At 46.6% G+C, this 25,378-nt stretch overlaps 1 protein-coding gene across 1 annotated transcript in view; it reads left to right on the top strand.

Moving 5' to 3' along the window:
• The first annotated feature begins 2,673 nt into the window (after nucleotides 1-2,673).
• Nucleotides 2,674-25,378, top strand: part of FANCM (FA complementation group M) — a 1,896,264-nt gene continuing 1,873,559 nt past the window's right edge. Inside the window, exon 1 of the mRNA XM_069638749.1 lies at nucleotides 2,674-3,589. Within this exon, the coding sequence (XP_069494850.1) occupies nucleotides 2,989-3,589 (601 nt within the window). The 5' untranslated portion in view covers nucleotides 2,674-2,988. The remainder of the gene's footprint in view (nucleotides 3,590-25,378) is intronic.

The following is a 25,378-nucleotide window of genomic DNA, read 5'->3' as shown; positions in this document are numbered from 1 at the left end:
ATCACAAACCCCTGTTGCCTATTTTCATGGGCACATCCTCTCACCCGCCGGCCAGAATAGCCAAATGGCTGTTGCACCTCCAGCAGTACAATTTTGAATTGGCCTATCAGCCGGGAAGTGGAAACCCAGCAGACTTCTTCTCAAGACACCCTCGAGCGGCGACTCCACAAGAAGTCCAAGTAGCCAAAGAGACCGAGGAACATATCTGCCAGGTTGTGCGGGCCATGAGGCCAAAGGCTGTCAGCATCGAGGACATTGAATTGGAAACACACAAGGACCCGTGCTGCGACCTGGTGAAGGATGCCATCATCTCAGGCGACTGGAAGTCCTTCATGAAGAACACCCGCAACAGGACAGCGGAAGCAAAGGCGTTCCTCACGGGGATGTTCACCATACGACAGGACCTGTCGATCACAGAGCAAGGACTGCTGCTCAGGGGAAATCCCATTGTCATCCCGTCGAGCCTCCAGGACAGAATAGTGGCATTAGCCCATGAAGGCCACCAAGGGATGGCTCGGACGAAGGCTCGAATCCGGCACCGAGTGTGGTTTCCACAGATAGACGAGAAGGTCGAAAGGCTAATAAACACCTGTCTACCCTGCCAGATAACCAGAGCTCCACCGGATCCAAAACCGATCCAGTCAGCGGAACGTGGCCTTGGCAGATGGGATGCAATCAGCATCGACTTTTGCACACTATAAGAAGGCCTCTACCTCCTGGTGGCCATTGACTATCACTCCCGATATCCTGAAGTCGAGGTAGTTGAATCCACGGCAGCGGAAGTGGTAATCCCCCCCATGGAAAAGATGTTTGCAATGCATGGACTACCGACATGAATCAAGAGTGATAACGGCGCACCATTCCAAGGGGAGGAGTTCAAACAATACCTGCAAGACCTAAACATAAGGTACCATCACATCATGCCAAGGTGGCCCCAGGCGAATGGGGATGTAGAACGGTTCATGAGGACACTCAACAAAGTGCTGAGGCTATCAAGAGCAAATGCCAGCCCTTGGAAGGTCGACCTCTACTGTTTTCTGCGAAACTACCAGGTCACCGGGCCCTCACAGCACGACGGGTGTCCCTCCAGCCGACCTCATGTTTGGCACCGTCATAAAGTCTTCCATTCCATATCACCACAGCAGGAGCCCGGACCGTTTTGACAAGGAGCGCATCGAAAGAAGGAGAACGGGGGCCAATGCGCACATGAGTGCCAAGAGGAGGTCGAAGCCATCCGACCACCAGGTGGGCGACCAGGTGGTCATGCTGCGGAATCCGACAAGGTCCAAACTGGATTCCCGCTATGATTTGTTCCCATGGACTGTCAGTGAGAAACAAGGGACCATGATAACGGTAAAGAGAGGACGCCAATAGGTGACACATAGCTCTCAACTCACACGCTTTTGGCGGGTGTCACCCGCCCTGTAAAGGGCTGACTCACCCGCCAAGCCTCCTGCACGCCCATTAATTCCAATGGGCGTCTCACCGCCAAAAACAAAATCGGGTGATTTCACCCGCCTTTGCAACAGAAATGGTTGAGAGCTATGGGTGACACGAAATGCGTTGTGGTTTAAGGCGGTGCCACGCAACCTGTGGACTGATGGCAAGTGTCACCAGGAAGATGAAGAACCCCAGTCGAAAGAAGGAGACCCCGCTCACCTTCAGGAGGAGGTTGAAGTGGGTTACAGGACGTGGGAGCAGTGGAGCAAACCGGACATGGGTGAGCCGGACATGGAAGGTGAGGCGCCCAGTGAGACAGTGGGGCCCAGCCCCAGAAGGGGGCGATGTAGTTTAAGAACTGCCACCAAGCCGCCCGCTCGGCTCAAAGACTATGTGTGGTAGTCTGCTCCATCAGAACTATAAGAGGGGAGACACCCGGGGTTTTTGTAGCTTAAGTGTCTGCATAATGGTATTTGATATGTTTTGTTTAAATGTTAAGTTAAAATAAAGGAGGAATGTTATATCCGCCCTGCGTCCCGCAATGCGGTGACGCAGGGGGTTTCAATAAAAGACCCGCCCCCGCGGACGGGGAGCAGTTCCGGGCACAGTGACGAACAGAGTGTGGCATGTCTCATTTCGCTCCCGCTAGAGCTGCGCCACTGCGGCCTACTGATAAGGCCCTGCATGTTCTGTCTCCCCTCACGCCGAGGCGCGGAGACAGGACATAACAATGTCCTTTTTGTCTTTGATTTTCCCCTGTATTTGTCTCCCCTTTACACAATTTTAATATGATTATTGACTTAAATTTAAATAACGCTTATTGACTCTCTGTTTTACTCGGTTTTGACATGTTCTTTGAATATTTGATGTACTTTTCTCAGTTGACCCTTTTGTTGTACATCTTTATGTTCTTATTTAAAATTAATACAAATTATTGGCGCGGGCCACCAATTAGGGGTGGAGCAAAGCAGCAATTATGGGTAGCAATTGCACCCTTTTGCTCATGCCGGCTTGCAGGTAGAGAGCGCCAAACAAAGCAGCATACATACACGTTCTCATTGAAGTGAAATAAACCCCATTCTAAGATGGCCGCCGTGTTTCGCATGAATTTGGGCGACATTTCATTTTTGTTTGTGTGGGGTGCTACTCTTACAGTCACGTGGTACCAGTTTATGTCAGTAGTACACAGAGTGCCCGTAGCACTGCAGACAGAAATATTGAAGAGTAAATAAAGAATGGCCCATACCTAAGTGACGTCACTTCCTTTGGGGTTACGTACGATCCCTACAGTGGCCGTACGTCACTGCAGAGCGCCTAATTCAACTGTGCTTAGTTTGTGACAGTTCCTGGGCATTGGGTAGATAACACAGTCAGAACACAGATTAAAGTAAAGTGTGTTGGTGTCTGGGAGTGGGTCACCCCCGGTCATCAGCCCCTTATGGGGAGTAAACGTTGCATGGCGAAAGCAGTGAACGAGTTTTGCAGCCCATGTCACTTCACGGTTTAGAGAGTTAACTGTCGTAATCCTTTTACCCAGGGGTTTGGGGAATGAGCGGGAAGCAGAGGACCCTTTTCCAGACCTGGGGTTCTAATCCTCAACCCCCAGGGGGGCGACACAGCGAGCCAGGTCTTGGGAAGCGTGGACCCAATTCCGCAGGTGTCCTCGCGGGCCACCGGCTCTCTGCCCCCGCAGCCTCTCGGGGGAGTGTGGAGGATGATGAGGACGATGATGACCTTCTCCTGGTTGCGGTTTATGAAGCGGAGAAGACCCTGAACCACTCAGACACTCGGTACTCTCTTGAACAGGCAAATGAAGTTCCAGAGGACAGGTTATCCCAGGTAGTCGCAGAGAATCTACCTGGGTTTGACCTAGCTGCCGGGGATGTCTGGATTTACCCCACCAACGTACCTGTCCGGGATTACCAGCTTAATATTGCCCAGAGCGCTCTTTTGCAAAACACCCTGGTGTGCCTACCTACAGGCCTGGGCAAGACTTTCATCGCTGCTGTGGTCATGTACAACTTCTACAGGTGGTATCCATCGGGCAAGATAGTCTTCATGGCTCCCACGAAGCCTCTTGTGGCCCAGCAGATAGAAGCCTGCTATAATGTCATGGGCATCCCACAGGAGCATATGGCCGAGATGACAGGTGAGGAAGCATGCCATTTATACAGCAAGGCTACGGCTTGATGTTTGTGTACTGTAGAATAGCCCTGAGTCTTTCTTGCAAGGGTGAATTGTATTTGTATGTTTTCAATGTAGCTTTAACATATTACCATACAGCTCCCTTTGAAAACTCGCTGCAATAAGCATGCAAACGCCTCCAAGAAAATGTTAAAAGAGCCGGAGTAAACACAGGGGGAGTTTCGAAAAGAATATGTGCATGGACGCCGTGATGACAGTCCAGCCAATAGCCACACGCGAAGCCAGTGCAGTGTCCTGCGTCGTTTGTGTGCTGAACTGTCAGCACGGGGTCCGCAAACGCATTATTTTCGAGCCCCCTGGCGATTCTCCCAGCCTATGAGAAGTCCTAATACCCAGCGGCCATTACATCCGGTTCGTGATCCGCCACAGAAGATACCTAAGTGACCCCATGGACTGTAGCAGGTAGGTAGGATAAAACCATTGGCGACAAAGGCCGATGGGGAACTCGGGTGGAGGTGCAGCCCTACGTGCATCCCCCCACTCCAAGAACAGCATATAAACCTAGCTCCTCTGCCATATTAATACAAGAATTTGAAATACTGGGGTTTCCCTTAGCTGTAGGTCCCAAATGGGAACTACGGGTTGAAAGGATAGAACCACCTGAGATTTCGACAATGATGCCTTGATGTGTGCCATGCTCCTTTATTCAGGTACCAGAATCCATGAGAGTCAAAACCCCGACTCCCACAGATGTTATGTTATATTATTTGGCATTTATATAGTGCTCTATACATCATTGGTATGACCTCAAAGCGGTGGTAGGTCGTAGTCCAGGTCAGTTTAGAGAGTAACGTGTCATAGGGTGCTTGGGTGCACCAATTATGTGGGCAGCCAATGTAATTGCCTAATGGTAGCTGCAGTCTAGCATTAGGTGTGGTGGTATTTGATATCGGTTGAATGTGTGCAGTCTGGAGGATGCATGCCAGACTGGGTTCTGGCTACATTAGCCCTGTGTAGGACGCTTATGTGTGCAGCTAGGCCAGTTTTCGTGGGATATAGCTGCACTTTATTAGAATGATGAGGTGTTCATGGAGTAATGTTCGTATGTGAGCAGCTAGGCCGAAGCTGCACTCTAATGATGTAGAGTAGAGAGTAAGCATAGCGATATGAGAGGTGAGTGTTTGGATGGAGTTATAATCTAAGGAGCTCGCTCTTCTTGATTTCAAGGGCGCATTTGTTTAATAGTGACTTAATAAGCGTATTCAGTGGCGTCATTGCTTGGGATCTCATTGAGTAATTGTCATCGGGTTGCAGATCATAGTCGCCTCAGATGGTCATAGCCGGCATTACGGAAAGAGCCACATTTTTAGAGCTTTACGGAAGGTCATATAGTTTGGGTGTGTCGAATTTGTGTGGGGAGTGAGTTCCACAGAGTTGGGACCAAGGTTGAGAAGGCGGTTCCTCTGATCCTGACGGAGTTAAAGGTTGGAATCACTAGAAAGAGGGCAGTGCTTGATCTTAGGGTGCGAGATGGGAGGTAGGGTTTTATCTTCTCTTGTAGTTATGCTGGGCCGGTCTTGTGCACTGCTGGGTGAGTGATGCATAGGGTCTTGAAGGTGGCCCTCCGTCCGACTGGGAGCCAGTGGAACGTTCAGAGTGCGGGTGAGATGTGGTCGATGTGTGCCAGGGGGAGGAGCAGTTTTCGCGGCAGCGTTTTGCACTCTTTGGAGTTTGAGTTAGTAGGCCGGTGTTCCTAGGTATAGGGCGTTGGCATAGTCCAGTCTCGACATCACAATAGACATAACTGCAGCAAGTCTGTTGGGTTAAGAGAGGTAGGGGAAAATGCGTCTGAGAAGTTTGAGGTGGTAGTGACCGCATTTTGACACGTTGATCTGGCGGGAGAGGCTTAGGCCTGAGTCCAGAGTGCAGCCTAGGTTTTTGACTATATCGGAGGTGGGCAGAGGGAGGGGTCCATGGGAGCGGATGTGGGAGAAGGGCAGTATTGGCGCACACCATGATTTCGTTTTTATCAGGGTTCAAAAGGAGGTGGTTTTTTTTTTTTGTCATCCATCGGTCAATATCATCGAGGCAAACTTCAAGGTCGGGATGAGGGTTGGTGCATGTCTTGGGTATTCTTAGGATAATTTGTGTGTCGTCAGCGTATTTGTAACAGGAGAGGTTGTGCGTGTGGATGATTCCTGGTAGAGTGGTCAGATAGCGGTTGAAAAGGAGAGCCGATAGACATGTGCCTTGGGTTACTCCAGTGTTTACCGAGCGAGCAGTTGTGACAAAAGGGGAGAGGAAAGTTATTTGTTTCCAATTGCGTATAAAGGAGGCAATCCATTTGAGAGCAGTGCAACGGATTTCTAGGGGAGTGGAGGCGGTCAAGGAGGATTGAATGGTTAACCTTGTCAAAGGCTGTAGAGAGATTGAGGGCTGCACAGCACCGATTCTCCTCTGAGTCAGCAGTGACCCTGAGATCATCCCAGATCGAGATCAGAGTGGTTTCTGTTCCATGTCACGGTCTGAAGCCTGATTGTGCGGGGTTGAGGAGATTGTTGGATTCTACAAAGGAGTTGAGCTGGGAGTATACAGCCCGGTCAATGAGTTTCACGAGAAATCTCTTGTTGGAGATCGGCCTGTAATTCTTGGGGTCAAGGGATGCCTTTTTTAGAAGTGGTTTGATATGAGCTATTTTGAAGGCTTCAGGGAAGATGCCAGAGGTGATGGAGTCGTTTAATAAGGCTCTCGCATGTTCTCCTGCGCAGATAGAGGAGAATATTTCTTTCAGGACAGATGTCTCCTATGGAGCAGCTAAGTGTGAACTTGCAAAATACTTCCAACTGCTAAGCTAACACCGATTTCGAACGCTTCCAGCTGTGACAAGCTAAACAAGCAGCACACCAACCAATAGACGTTTTTCATGCAAGCTATGATGCCTGCCCTCCACGTGCACCCTCTTCAATGGGACAGATTAGGTACTCGATCATCCAATTTAAGGCAGTTTCTCAAACACTCTGCAGACAAATTCTCAGGAGTCAGATCTACCACTAAAGCGCATCCTAGAACTGGGCCGCTTGCATGAACTCACTGAAGTAAGGGTGGAAAAGATGGAATTGTTGTTCCAATCCATGGCGCTTCATGAAGTTCACACCCACGCAAAATGACAAACGTTGAACACAAGGGAGAGAAACCAAGACACCCCTTCAAGAGTGAGGGAGTACACTGAACTGCCAAAATCATCCAAGTCCTGTGACTATTGTGGCAGCTAATTGCTACTCTGAGGGCGTTCCCCCCGGCACGAGACACTGAATGCCGGAATTGTGGCAGTTTCAACCACTTCACAAAGGTCTGCTGTGCAAGCATAATCATGACTTCAAGATCCAACTGACCTGCAAATTTCGAAGTCTCACAAGTGGAGCCCACACATCTGTCTGAACCAAATGAATCTGCGCATGAACAGACTGTTTTCATCTCCACGCTTGGGTGCAAATCGGGTAAATGCTGGCAACCTCACTGCAGAATACTCATTTACGGAACATTGGTACCAGCACTCGCCTATTCAGGCACATCCGTTAATGTCATGAGCAAGGCAGAGTTCGCCCTGTTAAATGTAATTCGCCCGTCTGCCACCATTGGGTGCTTTGCTGTGCTTGGATCTGTAAGGAAAATGCTTGGTGAGGTTCGCTGGTGGGACAGTGGGAAAAGCAGATGCTAAACCTGTGGTGTTGATGGATGCAGTCGGAAATATGCAGTCCCTGAGTGGTAATCTGCTTTCTAGGGATTTGGTGGAGAAACTTGGGAGTGCATGATCTTATAGAGCACTTTGGGTATAGTTGGCCACTAATGTGGGAGAGTGTGACTGGGCTAACAAGCAGAGTTTAGTGGTGAGTTGGTTAGTGTTGCTATGAATACCATACACTTAGAACGTTTTGGTTGGTAGTGCTATCCATAATCAAGGAAATGCTGGGGAAACAAATCTAAGTAGGGGGAGTGGTGAAGGGTGGGGTTTGGCAATTTATAGGAAATTTGAATATCGCCTTATTGGATTCATGACGTATAGATTGTTATTTTTGAAACTCAATATAGAAAATAGGTGAACTAAAATTGAAAGTTAAGGCTTGTGGATAACATAACTGACTGAAATGCAGAAAGTAGAAAAACATGAGACCAAAGGAACCAAACAAATGAAACAAAACCACACTTATCTATTGGTTCTTCTATTTATAGGTTGATAAAGTTGTATGGCAATAGATATTACACATTGTACATTTTTCTTATATGCCGCTTTATTTCTATTCATTGTCTCAGGTGGTGAACCGGGATGTATGTCTTTCAGTATGGTGGTGATTGTAAACAGGGTGTGTCAGAGAATCTTTTCTAGCAAGTGTCACAGTATTTCTGTGAAATAGACTACTTGGTAACTAATTTAATAATTGTTTCGTAATGTTTGAAAGCATAGTTTGCACATATGGGCGGGACCTTCTTGTCCAGAGCTGAGGTATGCACACCTTGGAAATCCTCAGTGCTGTTGACACCCATCTTGTTGTATTTTTGCCTAGGCCGTTTTCTTCAGAGAAATTATGTTGAATTGCCAATATTTCTGTTTTAAGTAGACGCCAGCTTGTGCAGCTCTTGTGTCACAGACAGCTCCCCAGAATACACTGTTTTGTTTAACTCCCTTTGCTGACCACACATCCAGCAATGATTACAGTTGATTATACCTGCTTTATGAAAAGTTCTTTGGTGTTCCGTGCTAATCCTGCACGGTTTTAAATTGTGTGCCTTGAGTCTAGCCTCACTTATATTTAAGGTGTGCATGCTTGGAATGTTGGATCATTACACATCCGTCAGATTTTGCTATTAATATTTCTCCCATTTTCCATGGTGTGAATACTGCATAGGCTTAGACGCCACCCCAATAACTCTCACAATCTCAACATGGCCAGTGGATCCTGCGAGGAGTCAGTAATGCGAGGCGAAGAACTAAGATTAGATCTTTTATTAACGAAAAATTTGGCAACTAAATCCTCGCTATTCCTTCTATCGAGGGATTCCGTACCTGGTCTAAAGGCTAAGAAAATTACTCCTAACATGAACAACCTGGTCCTCACACTAAACAACAAAATATTCAAAGGACATCATAAATAACATAAAAGAATGAACAATATTTAACCAGTATTTTGTATGACCTTCACCTGTCCTGTGATCCCTTCCCCAGAGTTTTCCTAAATAAATTCTCCAAAATGTTCAAAGGAAAAGAAGTCTTGAACCAATTCTTTTGAGTTCCAAGTGAACACAAAAGTTTATTAAACAAAAATCCACTGGTAACACTTCTTCAGATTTCTTTCCAATTTCAGCCATGAAAATGGCACCACTGGTAATCTTGGATGTCTTCTTCCGAGATAATTGCCACAGTCCAAAGATTAGGTTAATAACTTCTTCTGCTACGACTTTACAACTGATTAAGACCTCTGCAGTAGTACATTTGGTATGCTTGTCAGGATGCTTCTCTTTGGGTTGTTGCTTTCCTTTTGAAAACCACCCTTCTACTACTGTTACCGTGGGAACTGTCTCCTTTGTTCCGCAGTATGCTACTACCTCAACCAACTTCAGTTTGACATCCATTGACATTTTATTCACCACCACAGTTCAGGTACTTCTGCTTCTTCTACAACTTTATACATCAGGATTATTAGGCATATAAAGTCAAGACTTTTCGAGCTCTACAGGTAGGTAAGGCACTCTTCTTTCCTTTACTCCAAGAAAAGGGCAGCCTATTTGCCTCTTCTGTCTGCCTCACTACCACAAGTATAACCTGCCTCTGATCCAAGACTGACGTTCTCTCAGCTTCAGCATTACATATTATCTTCTTCTGTATGACTCATTTACAAGCACTCAGCTCCCTCCCCCAGCTTTGTTCACACCTTCTTGGTTCCAGTAACAACCCTGAAGCTGCATTGCCGCTCTTCCAGCTTCAGGTAACAATGCTACACTTGTATCGGAGGATATTGGACCTTTAACTACCTTGCAGATGTGGTGTGTATATCTTAACAGTATTGGTTTCACTATGGAAAGGGTTTGCCTCTTAGCTTGGGTAATGATTGTACTTCTAGTCAGTACAACAAGTTCTGAATTTAAATAATAAATGTTCTGAATACCACAAGGTGGTATTGTCCTTTGCACATTGGATTGGTCCTCCCTCCCCAATTGCTGAACAGATTGACGTCGGAAGCGGCTGCAATCTCGGTTGTGGTGCCGCTTGACGTTCTGCTTCCAGACGTTTGGGTTCTTTCCTCAGTTACTGTTTCGGCTCCTCACGCTGCTGGATGCTGTGCAACAGAGCTGGCTGCTGTGGGTAGTGGAATTTCAGTGTTCCGGTGTGCTTAGGCTGTGTGTTTGGCGGGCTCGGCATGCGGGTGCTTTCGGTGCCAGTGTGGTTCTATGCCATTGGGACACCAGTTCTGGGGGAGCACTCGTCCCACCTTGGCAGGCAGCCAAAGAGCTTTTAGATATTCTTTCCTGTATGAGTACCGAAGTGTTATACTCCATTAATATGCCTCATTCAATGCCCTATTAGCCTGTGTTGTTAACGGGTGTTGTGCTTCTCTCAGTACATCATGTCTGTTTAAAAAAAGAACTGCTGGTAAAAACTGTTCCCTCACCTAAGCAGGATTCTGATATAGCTGTGTTAAATGTTGCAACTGTGATTGCTTCTCTGGTATCTCATAGGGATCGTTTAGCTGAGGTCCCAGCGCTGAGTGCACGCAGAAGGCAGAGATTGTGCCTGGGGAATAATGATACTCTTATTAAGTACTCTGACCCAGATGACGGGTGTAATGATTCCTCACATCAAGTAAAAGACCTGGGGGCTATTAATGTTGGAAATCTCCCCATGAATAATGAGAGCCCCAGGGCAGCTTCCTCCATTGTAACATGCTCATTAGGAGTAATGGAGATTGGGGCTAACCCTGAGCCATTGACTCTCTTTGCATCTCAGTTATCGATGGATCCAGAGAGAAGTCCACCAGAGCATTTTTCTTCTGATCAATGGACGCGAGTTAAGGCTAACATCTTTAAGGAACCGAACATGTGTAACAACTTTTCTGACTTTTGTAAAGGGTTGGACTTAATGGATAATTACAGTGAGACCTATTGCCCTATGAAAATGGATCAACTTTGTCAAACTGATCAACTTTCTCCAACTTCAGTTCAGTTAAAGTGGATAATTTCTGCCAGACGGATTACCAACAGGAGAGAATAAACAAGCCCATACAACCCACACAGATAAAATCTGGCTATCTGTGTTCTGAAGCACCTATTAACCCCCTGGTCATAAAATCACTTTTATGTCCTTTAGTACCTGAGCAATTGCTGGCTTCCAAAATCTCCATCCTGGCGGACAACTCCCAGGACTCCCCTTATTAATTTACATCATTTAATTAAATTTGGGTCTCACCCTAAGTTATTAGGGGAATCCAGAAGTGGACCCATTGCTCACTATTCTTAGAGAGGCACAGCTCCACCCCACTGATAAGGTCCAACCAGAACGAAACACGTGCCTGGGGCTGCTGTTGGTACTCTTGTTCAGAGGAGAATTGCCTAGCATTTTGGTGCTGGACTGCCCCAGGGCAGGACAAAGACTGATACGTTTTGGATATTTCTCTTCTGTGAAAGATAGTGAGCTAAAGAATCTGGGTAAGGTTCTCGTAACCAGAACTAATGCCTGGCAGAGGGACTCCCAGGACCCCCCCCCCCTTATTAATTTGCATAAGAACACAATGGACCTTGTTTTGACCGTAGGAATGTTATTACTAATGTTGAGAAACCTTGTGGGAAAGAATTTAGAAAATCTTTATGCAATAAAGTAATGGCATGGCTCCGTCAAAGGACTGGATCAGGGGTGGTTAGAAACTCGGACTTTAAGATGCTTTGTAGGTTGGAAATAGATAGATGTACCCAGGAAAACATGGATTGTGTTATAGTAGGCTGTGGGGCCAGTAACCTGCCATATTTCTCACTATTTACCCAAGGGTTGTTCGGATTTAATGCTTATAATTGATTAGATTTCTATCCTTTTTGTTGTTTTAAAAATGACCATGTTAGTATGAAGATTTATGTTGTTATGATATCTTGTCTTTTTTGTTTTTATATTTTGTGTAGTGCCCCAATGCCTGCAGGCTTTCGACGCTTAAGAAATAAATAAGGTTTAGTCTTCAAAGGAAAAATGGATTTAAGCACACGCGACCACTCTTTAAAATGGATCTTTCACCTTTAAGAGATGCCAGTGATAGTATTTCTATTCAGTATTGTGCAGACGGTTTCAGACTTCTTTAGGGAAATACATTTGGCCACAACCTTCCTTTGATGCATTCACTTGTGAACGTCAACGTTGGTTTTTTGGAATGGGTATTTAACGGACGTTCCTTTTTTATTAGAGGCACGCGACCACTCTGGCAACGGTTCATTGTTCGACTATGGAAATAGGGTTTTCTTCTTACGCGAACACTATTGCTCTCACTAATAGTGCGTGTGTTACATTTCCATTATTAAAAGGAATTTCCACGACGACTAACAGTTTATACTCTCTTTTGAACTTAAGCGAGTTACTTCCGAACTGGTAAGTTACCGGCAAGGCTTGCAGAGTGAACCTGAACGCTGGGCTTCACTCACCAGCTCCAGGAACAATGCAGTTGCGGGCTGCTTCACTTTCCCGATTTCAACTGATACTACTGCTTTGGGCACTCTTGGGACCCACACCTTTCTGCAACACGGATGTCTCCGCTCCCGCCATGCAAATTAGGAGTCTCCTTTACTCCTCAATTACTCGGCTTGTCTTCTGTTACAGGCCTCAGGCTTCAGCACGGTCACAGCTCTGAAATCACAGCCACACAGAGCACCTGGGGAAAGCTCCACTCTCAGCACATCATCCTCACTGCGGCACGCCAATACAGATTTTGAGACCACAGGACCCTCTCAGAACTTGCAGGTGAAATCTGCTGGCTTCACGCTTCAGCGGCCTTTCTGTGATCGCACTTTCTCGTGAATTGCCAGCCTTGTGCTCGCAGCCCTCCGATTCCTGTTCCAGTTCCTTCCTTCTCCCTTCTCCTGCTGCAGCCTTTTATGTTTCAGAGGTTTAGCAATTTGCTTCTGGTGTGAGCCATTGGTTTCCATTGCCCGACTGTTAGGAAAGATTCCCATTTATGTGAATCTTTCCCCCCAGTTGTGTAGCCCCCCCCCACGTTTTGCTGCTGTTTAACACCATAGTCTGACTTTGCCAGAGGAGCAAAGCCTTCAGCTGCACTCTTTGCTCACCTTTATTATGGGGAAACTGACATGCACTGGAAGGCAGTCAGTACTGGGAGACTTTGTCTTCCTTAGTCCTTGCCAATGTTGCAACTTTTCTGCAACACGTTGCAAGTGCACAATGTACCTTAGTGCACTTGGGTCTCTTCCTGTAATTTCTAGGATTTTTTAGGAGAAGTGCAGATGTGCCTTGGACAGGGCTGGTAGCAGCTTATCTTTTCTTATATTTGTAACCCTTTCATACCATGTAAACCGTGGTTACTGCGTTTGGCACAAATAGGCGGCTTGGCTCCAAAATGGCAATGCCACGAGGTTCTTTGTCCTGTCCTTTAGCCATCTTGCCCCTTCACCTTCCCTAGGTCGAGTCGACCCGGGTCAGTCCTTATTTGGGCATGCATTCTCCCGCGAAATGCCAATCTTTCGTGGGCTTCTGCATGCCTTGTGTGTGTGCTTCCAGGATGTGGGTTGGACTGTCTGGTTCCAATACACATCCTGTATTGCCAGAGAGTCTTGAATGCTTTTAATGCCTGGGACCACCGTGGTCCATATTGGTCCACATATGGTATGCCTGTATGTTAGCAGCTCCCTCATTGGGTCCTCTTCATTTTGGCGTGAAGGAGATTTTGGATGAAAGAAGGCTCCAAACACCCATACCATGTCGATCTCTGTAGTTCTCACTGAACGAAGGATAGGATCCAAGTATCCTGAAACTAAGAACCCGAGTCGAAAAACCGCTGGTGACCCGCTGGACGGTTTGGGACCCTGAGCCTGCTGTCATCCCGCGGACCCCTCTGCATCCGATTGAACTAGAAGGTCTGCGAAGACGCTTCGACTCATTTGAATAGTGGGACCAACTATTCTGGGCACCTTCATCAAACCCTGCAAGAGAGCCTTCTCCGAAGTGTCCCTGCGCCAACAAGTGGGCTGACCAGCTTGCGCAGGACCTTTTCTTTGAAACCGCCGCCATTTCGAGGAGGCCCTTGAAACTTGGTACATCGTAAGCTCTGTGTTCACGGCACTTTCACACTGAATTTTGTACACTTGGCATTCCCAGGTCTGGAGTAAAGAGAAAGCGTCCGAACCAGAGTACACATGGTTAACGTGTCACCCAGCTGTGGTGACAAACTTTGTAGGTGCCTTGCAGCTGTGCCCTGAAGCCTGCTGCAGTGAAACTGGCCTGATCCATCCACCAGGAGCGTAGAAATCGCCACTGTCCCGTTTGGGAATCAACGCTGTAACTTTGTTGCTGAAAGCCGATAGAATTGTCGCATTTGAACCTGCAACCGAATTGGTCTCGACTGCCGAAGTTTGGTCCGGATTGCGCTAGTGGTCGGTGAGTATTTGCAACCATCACCAGTGGCCCCTAGCTCACCCATCAATTTTTACGCAAGATTGGCCCGTGCAGGCCCCTCTCCTTTCCACAGATAGCCTGAGCTATTGAATTATTGCCAACTCCTGGAACATGTTATGCCCTCTTGGGGCGACCCTCCATAAATAGTGGGAACATATTCTGCATCACTTCACCCACCTTCCTGAGCTGCTACAGACCCTACAAGAGACCCCGTTTTCGCCCGTCTGCACTACTGCGTGCATCAGTATTGCAAGTACATTTGAGCAATAGGCTTCCCTCTTCTTAGGGACTCAGGAAGGAATTTGTTGGGATCAGGAAGCACCTGCCTTCCCCTGACCACCTGGGAGGAGACTTTAGGCAGGGTTTCAGTGAGGGATCCGCAGGATTCTTCACAATCCTTATGGCCCAGGCACACAAGACCTCCCATTTGGACACAAATGTCTTTGTATGCCCACCAGACAAACCACCTAGAAGCAAACCCACCCACAGTGGCCATTTTGTTCTGAGCTGAAACTACAAGCACCATAGCAAAAGCACTCATAGACTCTCCCTCTCCTCCCACTAACAAACCTGCCCCTCTCATTTTCAGATCTGCCATAGCGCTTTCACCAAAGCAAAATAAATCAATACAATTACAATAATTGAAAAACTGAGGAGAGTGAAAGAAAATACTCTTACTTGTGAGTGAAAAATTGAAAAGCAAGATTTAATTGGGAGTGCCTATTGTTTAATAGCGATTTGGGCCACAAGAGAAAAGGTGCTGAAACCAAACTAAGCACAAGGAGTCTTGGGAGCTGTGAGAAGGAAGTGAGATTGAGATGCAGAGTGAGACGACTGATATGGAGGCGCTAAGCCATGGACGCTCTTACAGACAATACAGAGAAAATGGAATAATAATCAAATGTGAAGTACCATTTGAGTTCCGGAGACAGAAGAAATATAAATCAAGCGTAGACGAGCCAGCGAGTAATATGGAAGCTCTATCAATAGTTCAGAACCGTAATCGAGGGGAGATAAAATCAGTGAGGACAAAAGACTCTTATAAAATGATAGAAAAGGGCAAGCTTTGCGGACATTCTAAAGAGGGAAGTGGCAGGACAAAATGTTACATATTTGAGAGGAAAAAGGGAGAGCAGCCCAAAATAACATCAAGATTACGTGCAGGAATAAATAATTGCACAAAGAGAGAGAGCGTGGAGAGGAAACGGAAGAGGGATCCAAACCTTGAGAAACAGTATATTGTAGTGGGAGCACTGGAGAGGAATGACCAGACCAGGAAACAGTAGTTCAGGTCAGAGCAATAAGAACGCAACCACTGAAGAATAGAACTCCAGCCCCTACAAAGCCAGAGTAGAAGAAAGAATAGTGTGATCAGCAGTGTCAAATACAGTATCTCAAGCGAGGAATGCTTGTAGTGACATGCAGTTAGTGACGTAAAGCAAAGGTTTTTCAGTAGAGTGGGAAGGAACAAATCCAGATTTCTGCGAAGATAGAAGAGAATGATGGTCAAGATAGGGAGAGACTTGAGCATAGACTGACGTTCAAGAACCATATAAAGAAAATGAAGAATAGAAGAAATATGGTGGAAAATAGGTGAAGGAAAGGATCAAAAGAAAGATTCTTGGGATTATGCATTATAGTAGCATGCTTGATTGAGACCGATTACAAAGCAATGTCAAGTAAAGCAGCAACAAGGGGTAAACCTTTGGAAGACGCATAAGGTGATGAGGGGACAGAAAGAGAATCCCTTGTATGTGGCACAAGCAAAAAAGCTTGACACCATGAGGATCTGATTGAGTTGGGAAAGTGGACAAAGAAGCAGACAGAAAAATAAGATTGTTTTGGAATCTGAACAAAGGGATGGTGGTGAAAAAGAACAGCATATAAGGGACACCTTGGTATTAACGTAAATAGCAAAATCATTAGGAGAGAGGGATAAAGAAAGTCTCGGGAGATGGAGAAGTAATTTGATTTAGTAACTGAAACCAACAACGGGCATGAGGGGACAAAGTGAGAGAGATCCGCAAGGCGCTGTATTGTAGACACAAAATGAAGAGTTATCATAAGAAGCATAGAATTAGGATAGAGAGTCTAGAACAGCCAGCCATTTAATCTTCTTCCAGCGCTATTTAGCATGATTAAGAGATGAGTTAAAGAGAACGGACCACAGGAATAAGCCAACATTGAGGACTTGGCTTCTGTGAGGCAGGGAACATTTGGCTGGATAGTGTTAAGAGTAGCGTGGAGGCCAGAAGTAAGAATAGAGGCAGCAAAGTAAGTTGAGAGTCTAGCAGCCTCATCAGGTTAGACGCCTAGAAGCCCTATGGGTCTTAGTTTGCGATTTTATAAGTTTCATAATAATAATCGGGTGAAGCAAATGAGACAGCAAAGAGAAAGGCAGTTGTCAAAGGACCGTAGATCATTACTATACAAAGTAGAAATGAAGCAACAGAAAGAAATCTCAAGCAGAAAATTATCTTAGGGAGACCTAGGGTGAACAGAAGCTGTACAAACAGGGGAAAGTAGAGAAGATCAGACTGAGGGACCACATTCCAGAGACCTGAGATGGAGTTGGTAATTGGTGCAAGTATTACAACTCGCACACATACAGAAAAGGGGACACATGGATAGCGGCGAGAGGAAGATTGAAATCTTCAAGAAGATAGATCAGGAACTTAAAGGAAATAATTACAGCAAATAATAAAGGAAAGAAGAGTCCTAATGAAGAGAGGGGACCTTGTGAGTTCTAGAATATCAGAAAAAAACAGTAGTAATCGTTTAGAAGAGAAGTGATATTCAAATTGCAAAAAAGGAAGGTAGCTTGTAGAAGAAAGAGACCAGGAAGAATGAAAAGGAACACCAGTTCCAACCCCTTTTCCTGAAAGCCGAAAAGTATGGAGGAAGGAAAGTGTCTAGCATGGCCATATTTAATGATGAGATACATGTCTGTACGAGAGAGACACTGCAGGGTAAGGCATAGAATAAAGTTCAGGGTAAGTTGAGCCTTATTACATAGTGAGTGTGTATTATATAGAGCTATGGGGGCGTGGCCTGGAGCTCATGCTGGAAGGCTGTGTTTGAGCTGAGCATGGCACTTATCTGATAAATGATCCTGTAACACAGCGTTTCACCACCTTTTCTTCTCCCTTTCTTTGATGCATGCAACCAGTGACCTCTCCTGACAAGATCTGGGTTGTGCTGAGTGTGCCTGCTTTTCGCTGAGACGCATCAGAGGCGACGAATATCCAGACCTGCATAACGCATGTCCGAAAATAAAATGGCGTCTGATAGTTGCAGCTCGATTTTAAATGAAGCTGAGATACAAGCTTGCAGTGCAGGAGTGAGATACCAGCACCCGAGCGGTGTATGACTGGAGGGGCTGGAAAGCAGAGCTGATCCTTGCATGCCTTGCGGGTGCTTGGGATCTGATGCAGTTGGACCCCTGCAGTAGCGGTGAGCACCCCCCACAGGCGGCTTACACAGAACAGCGTTTAGGTCCTAGACGTTGCCGAGGTGCTGGTGTGAGAGACGACCACTGGCGCAAACAGCTCTGCCACGCAAGCATAGAGAAAGAGAAGACAACTGATCCATCTGCACTAGAGTGCCAGGAGAGAAGACGCTTCTAAAGTGAGGCGCATCGCTGGGAACCTGTGTGGGCAGCCGACCCCTGCGGACCTAGAGACTACATCAAAGCAGCTGGAGGCAGGTGCTGTGTGTGTGCAGAGGCTAGAAATGGCTAATAACTTATAGGTGCCCTGCAAGGACTAGTGAGCAGCGGAGTGGACACTAGACAGGTTAGTGACGGGGTTGTTGCCATCGGCGAGGGAGCAGCAAGTGTGCTGAAACCCCCCTTGACTTGGAAGGACATGCATATGAGACCGGGCTTCGTTCCAGGAGTTTGCAGCCCCTCTTGTTGTTGGCGACTGCACTGACCTGTGCAGAGTGGGCTCAGCACTGTTTTGGGAGAGTGAACGGAGCGGGATGTTCCGGACATAAATACCCTATGTCTGGAACATGAGATAGTGGACCAGCAGTTATACTTACTACAACAGGACTCCCCTTTCCCCTGCATAGTGCCTGCGCCCATCATTTTACCCCCTACCATACCTATACACTCCTGGAGATGACTAAAGATTGTCATAGATTAACAGACGTACTGAGCTATTTAACAATCCAGTGAGTAACTGAACTAATAGCCTTGGTGTACCTACTTCAGCACGCCAGGTACTGTCTTCTGGGCGGTGGGAGGGGGTCTTGAACATTGTTGCCTGGTTTTTGCCCAAGCTCTTAGCTGCTTGGTGTGGTGTATTAGTGCTGACTCGGTTCAGTTTGGACTAATTGAGTGCAACCAGTGATGTATGTACTGCTCTTGTTTGGAGCTTAGTAGCAGAGGAATCCTTTTTTTCAAAAGCACTTTTCTGCGACTTGCAGCGTGCGGACCAGGGCGGTGTCTGGTGGATCTCACGACACGCCAGAACTGCACAACAGGATCCTGCTTGGACCAACACTCCAGCAGGCTCCAGGAAGCCTGTCTGGGCCTCAGGGGCCACTAAGTGTGCGCACCCACATACCATTCCATCCAATCAACGCACACACAATCTTGTGGGACACCCTTATTGCGGCAGCAACTGAGGGGCGACATTACTGTGCTCCAGTATGTGCCTAGACCGTTCCCCTAGGAAAACACTGTCTGCACACCAGGTACTATCTCCTGGAAGAGCCCTAGGCACACCGATACCTGGCCCCCTGATCTGGTTCAGCAACACAGCTGGAAACAATGCAGTGAGGGTAAGACAGTTCCAACTGTAACAAAGGTCCAGCTGGTGCACGAATCCAAGTCGAGCACACAACGAAGCGGTTAAGTCTGGGTGCTCACAGATAGCATTATACAACTAGTCTACCGGTGGCAACATTATGCCCCCAACGAAGAATAACCAGAAAGCCACCACCATGTACTCCTTTATGAATCTTGGGAAGACAGACGCCAACCTCGTTGGGGAGTGGAACGAGTTCAACAGAAAGTGAAGCCCTCACCACAAGAAGACCAAGTCCTAGCAGCAATTGCAGCATTGAGATCTTCTTTAGAGCACAAAATTGACGAGGTTAAAATAGATATGCAACTCTTACGCCAAGATGTGAGATGCTTCGCAGAGTGAGTCACGAACTACGAAGAACTCTTGAAAGATACAGCTGCCACGATAGAAGATCTGGCCACCCGGCTGAAAACCTTCACGTCCAAGACCTGTTTCTTAGAAAATAGAGCCCAAGACGCAGAGGGCCGTTCTTGCAGAAATAATGTCTGAATCCTGGGCATACTGGAAGATGAAGAAGGCAGAGACCCGACGACCTACATAGAGAACCTGTTCCTACATAAGGTCGGCTCAGGCAAGTTGTTGCAGGGATTTATTGTTGAGAGGGCTCACCGGTCACTGCAAAAGCAGCCTCCATCCGGATCACACCCACGCCCCACGCCCTATAATAGTGGCTCGAATGTAACCATATACCTAGACTACACACCCTTGGTACAGCAGCAACAGTTTCCATGTGTTAATATCCCCGCAAAAATATTGCCACATTTCTGCTGCAATATTAAGGTATGGAACCTGCGGGGGACAGCCCCGGAACCCCTGCATTATTTTTAAAGGAGCGAGGGACACCCCTGCTCCCAAAAACTGCAAAAATTACCCCATGCTCCGACAAATATCACCTATGGCGGTTACAGACGATCATATATACGGCAATATTTTTGGTGGGGATAATATGCAGTGATACCCAGCAACATAAACGATTCATTGCATGTCAAGGCCATGCTCCGTAAAAAGGGATCAAATACATGCTCGCATACCCAGCAAGGCTAAAGGTGAAATATGAGGGAAAGTTGAGCTTCTTCGACAGCCCAGAGGCTGTGACGATGTGGATGGAGCAAAACAACTTGGACACAAATGGACCCTACGCAGTGTCCAGATAGACCTGAAGCCTCCTCTTCAACAGCAAATGATCAGCAACGTCGACCCACGTCACAACACAGCCCCTGAATAGAACGTGCCGTGTTCGCGGTTCAGTAAAAACTATGCTCACTGTGAGGACGTGTAATTCACTCAGAACTAGACAAGCAGCCATGCAGAAGCCTATAGAGAGATATACTATTTGCTGTGGAAACTGTTGCTATGATTCCGGAGCCGGTGACGGAGCCCCACGGAGCTTCAATGGACATCACCCCAATCCTACTGGACAGACGACATGAGACATTTGTCGATCTACCTGGCCGGTGCCTGTTGAAGGACGCAAGCACCGGTAGGCCCAAACGGACCAAATCTGTTGGGCACAGTTGGTACCCCATGTTCCGGGGTTGTTTTTTGTCTGTTCTACCCAACCAACGCAAATTCTTCTGCCCACTGCTTGATTTATTGCAGGAAATTGGGTGACACATGATATTGGCAATTGCATAATGAAGGTACGCGCGTGGCACGTGTGGCAGGCGCAGAGCTACTCATGTTGCCACACTCAGATAGGTCTGGAGACAGTGTGCTCCGAAGCCCTATTGTAGAAGAAAAATGTGTAAACCATGCCGCAGATTAGGATTGTGACATGGAATGTAAGGGGCCTTGGTACGTACATACGCATGAATAGGACCAAATCATGCCTTCAGCGCAAAAATATTTCAATAGCTTTATTACAGGAAACCCACTTAATGGCTAAGGAACAGGAGAAAGTAGTGAAAAGCTGGCGAGGCACGGTATATGGGTCCCCATATTCTAGATATGCCAGGGGTGTTCTCATATGGGTAGATGGTTCGCTCCCATTTCAGCTACTGAGTTCCGGACGGTCGATACCTTATCCTCAGAGGTTATTTAGGCAACACAGAGCTGGTCATAGTAAACTCTTATTTTCCGAACCATGCTATACCTGCACACATCCATGCATTATACACATGTATGACTCCCCACAGAGATGTCTTCTTTATTTCGGGTGGGCACTTTAATTGTGACTGTTCTATACAATCAAGGTGCCGATCTCCCCTGACCACAGCGGCACTCAACTACGCCCTACTTGATCTGGCCCTGGTTGATGTTTGGAGAGAGTTTCACCCAGATTTGAGAGACTATTCCTTTTATTCCTCCCCCACACGGCCTCCATACTAGGTTAGATGAAATATTTGTCTGCACTGACCACTTGCAAGAATATGCAAGTGCTGACTACATGGGTCAGGTCATATCCGATCACTCCCCGCTTATTGTCGCATGGAACCGAAAGCTGCCGCGTACCCCTGTCCCGATGTTGCGCATGCCCACAGATGCACTGTCGGACCAAGCCTTCCGAGAACAAATCTGTGATAAATTTGTGAAACCTTAAATGTTACTAGAGGCCAGATTATTGCTGTGTCTGGGAGCATCCGCATGCAACTGAGAGTAGAGCTGGAGGTCTTAAAGAAGCCAGAGTTTGAGAACTAGAGTCACTACAACCTCGCACACCATCTGATGGGTTGTCTCTTCAAAGACCTTCAGAAGCGTCAGGGCTAGCGTGGATTGGTAAGTTTTATAAAACCCGGCTGGAAGGCCATCTCCACCCGATGACTTGCCCGAGGCTGATGCAGAGATTGCTTCCGCCAGGTCCTGCACGGTGAAGGGTTAATCTAGAAGGTCACGCTAAATGGAAATAAGGCGCAGGAGTTTGATTTGCGTGAAGACCTCTGCCATGTCATCGGGCGATGTCAGACTTATCATCGAGGTGAATATAGAAGAGTGAATCACTGGAAAGGGCACGAACACACAATAACAGGAAATCACCAGGCTGAGAAAACAGAGGAACTAATCAATATAGCTCTAACAGAACCAGGATGCTGTAAACCCCACAATAAACAAGACTAACCTGAGAGTAACACTCCAGAAGTGTGGGTGGCTAGGATACACTATCTTCCGTCAGCAAGAAGTCCGAGACAGTTCAAAAAGGATCCAAGGGAAAAAGTAAAAACATAGCCAATTGAGGAAGGGAAGGTTAGTAAGGGAGCTGGCTCCCCAACGGCACTGTCTCCATCCACAGCGGTTGTATGCCACTCATACAGACCCTTAGCCATGCTAAATTGTGATGTTAAACTATTAACTACGATGCTAGCCTCTCGGCTTCATCGATGCATCGCAGCGCTAATACACACAGACCAAACGGGGTATGTGCCTGGTCGTAGCAGCACTTTAAATGTACGCAGATTACAACACAAAATTGATCAGACAAACGGGTGCCCGGAGAAATACGTGGTAGCATCATTAGATGTGGTCAAAGCTTTTGATTCAGTGTATTGGGAGTGGATAGAGGCTGCACTTAAGGGCTTTGGGTTTGGAACTTCTTTTATGAGATGGGTTAAAATACTGTATACCTCCCCCATCGCTAGGGTCCGACCGGGGCGATACATAGCGGGACAGTGGGACATACAAAAGCGGAACCAGTCAGTGGAGCCTGATTTCCCCGTTTCTTTACATACTTGCGCTAGAACCCATGGCGGCATACTTCAGACAGGAGTACCATGAGGCCGAGATATGCATAGGGGACGCCACACACACTTACTCTCGTTGTATGCCGACGATGTACTGCTGTATCTATGCCAACCGCACCATAACATACCCATATTGCTAGAAATACTAGACGGCTTCAGGGATCACCTTCAACAGACGTAAATTATGCTTATTCTCCCTCGCTGGGCTAAATGACATTAAGCCAACTTCTGAGCTAGACTGAGGCCTGAGGTGGGGACATGACTCCTTTAGGTACTTAGGAATACGAGTTGCTCATACCCCAGACCGTACACATGCCTTACACACACTGAGAGCGGTAGAAGGTGTTAAAAGATCAATGGTGTTTTGGTCCTGACTGCCTCTCTAGCTTATGGGAACGGTAGCTATCACGAAAATGATCATATTACCCCAACATCTGTATGGATTCACAAAGGTCACCTTCTACATTAAAGCCCCTTTCTTTCGAGACCTAGAGAGCATATTGAGAACCTTTTTATTGGGCTCGAGGAGGCACAGAATATCAAGCCCCATTCTGTCGCTCCCCATTGAGCATAGTGGAGTCCAGCTACCACGGCTAGAATATTACTACCTAGCGGCTCACCTTAGCTTCGTTACCTAATGGCTATCAAACACACCACAGAACATAATTTGCATAATACCCTGATAAACCCTATACTATTAAGGAAGCACTCTGGCAACGGGGAGCAAGTACGTAATTTATCCAATACTGCTGACTGTGGGTAAACCGGTCTGGTTGAGGACAAACGAATACTGAAGCTTAAACACCTCTATTTTCCTCATGCCCCCATCTTGGGTAGTATACTGTGGGACCCAGAGGATTTGAAGGCAGCGTGATGTTGGGAGGAATCTGAAAATGGTACCAATAGAGAAATTTAAGACCTCCTACAGAAGGAGGGTCTCCCAATAGGGCAGTTCCTAAAATACATGAGGATAACCAAATTTGCTAAGCGTACCTGGCCAAATTGGCCTGCGGAACCACAGCAGAATGTGCTGCTGGCACTCATGTATGATCTGGAAAGTGACTGGAGGTTGGTGTCAAGACTGTACAGGGTCCTAATTGATAACACAAACACTGACCTTACGAAGCTTAAGACACAGTGGGAGACAGACTTGGGGGCAGATATTACAGACAAGCAGTGGATGTGGGCACTCAGTTATGTGTAAAATGTGTTGCGCAATACGAGATTTAGTCAATGTGGTACATCGTAGATGACCCCGGCCAGGGTCGCTAAGTTTAAATATGATGGTCCCTCTAACTGCCCCTGGTGCGGTCGAGAGAATGCTCACCTAATGCATATGCTTTGGGAATGTGAGTTGATGCAAGGTTTTTTGGTTCAAATGAAAGAATCTTCTGTGAGTGCAGGGATTAGTAGATATAATTGGACCCCACTGTAATAGGAAGGCACTGGTCAATTCTGTCCTCTATCCCTCAGATGACAAACCAAAAAGACCTGACAGAACGTCTGGAAGTTGTTTTCCTTTGCATTGGTTTTCTGTGTAATAACCTGTACAACCCTCTTGCTGTCCAAATTGCAGTCGGTTATACGTTTGATCCCATAAAGTGACAAGCTGCGCTATATTTTGGGAACAAAATGAACACTTGTAATATTATCCTTGCTCAAATGGTTGGGTATCCGTTTTTTGTTTTTCCTTTTCTTCTCCCCCTCCTTTCCCCTGTTTTGACCCTTCCCCCCCTCCTTCCTTTTTTCTTACTTCCACAAGGGTGTTGGTTCATTGGATTATACTTTCTGATGTTGTGTGTGTACAACTTTAAAAAGGCATTTTTTCGATGCTTTTGCATTCGATGCTTTGTATTCGAGGGAATCACTGGATACCGATGAAAATACCAATAAACATGGAGGGATCTGTGTGATCACTGCGAAATTAAAATCCCGAAAACAAGTCGTTTTTCTTTATTTTTAAAACTAATTTTGTTGCATATATATGTGGGGGGAGAATCTTTCCCCTCCCCCATATTTCGTATTACCCTAACCCACCCCACCACATATATATGCAGAGAACTGTCTTATTTAATATTCACAATTTCCGTCCTCTGAATTTTCTTGTTCAATATTTTGGTACGATACTCACTGGAGTAGTCATCTATTTGGTATTTTGTAGGGCATTAGAGACCCAAAGGGCATAGAGAAAAAGAAACGGGCAATGGGAGTTAAGGAAAGGATGCCAAGACTCAAAATGACTGGGTGTGCAAGACCCATATAGAAAGGGCTGGTGAAAACCATGAGATGATAATCCAAGGGAAAGTCCAATCACTAAGAAGAGCCACAAGGCAGAGGGTGGAGATCATTATGATCTTTAGGGAGAATGACCAGGATTGCGTAAGGTTCAAATATAAAAGGCTGTGTAAGACTAAACAATAGCTGGTGTAAAAGTAAGATTCACAGACAGCGGAAATAGACAATTCAGCGTGGTTAGATGTTAATCCAGGTAGCAGGCCACGTAGTAAAGGCTTGGAAAATGAGTTGCATGACCAGGGTAACTTCAAATGTTCACGTGGGGGACAGCAGCAGATAGCTTAGGGGGGCGCGGAGTGGGGGAGGGGAAAAAAGTTTTTTTCTTTCCAAAATATTTTGAACAAAATCCGCTA

The sequence above is a fragment of the Ambystoma mexicanum genome, chromosome 14 (genome assembly GCF_040938575.1).
Source record: "Ambystoma mexicanum isolate Mex_15411 chromosome 14, UKY_AmexF1_1, whole genome shotgun sequence".
NCBI classification, from domain to species: domain Eukaryota; kingdom Metazoa; phylum Chordata; class Amphibia; order Caudata; family Ambystomatidae; genus Ambystoma; species Ambystoma mexicanum.
This window is presented reverse-complemented; position numbering and strand designations above follow the sequence as displayed.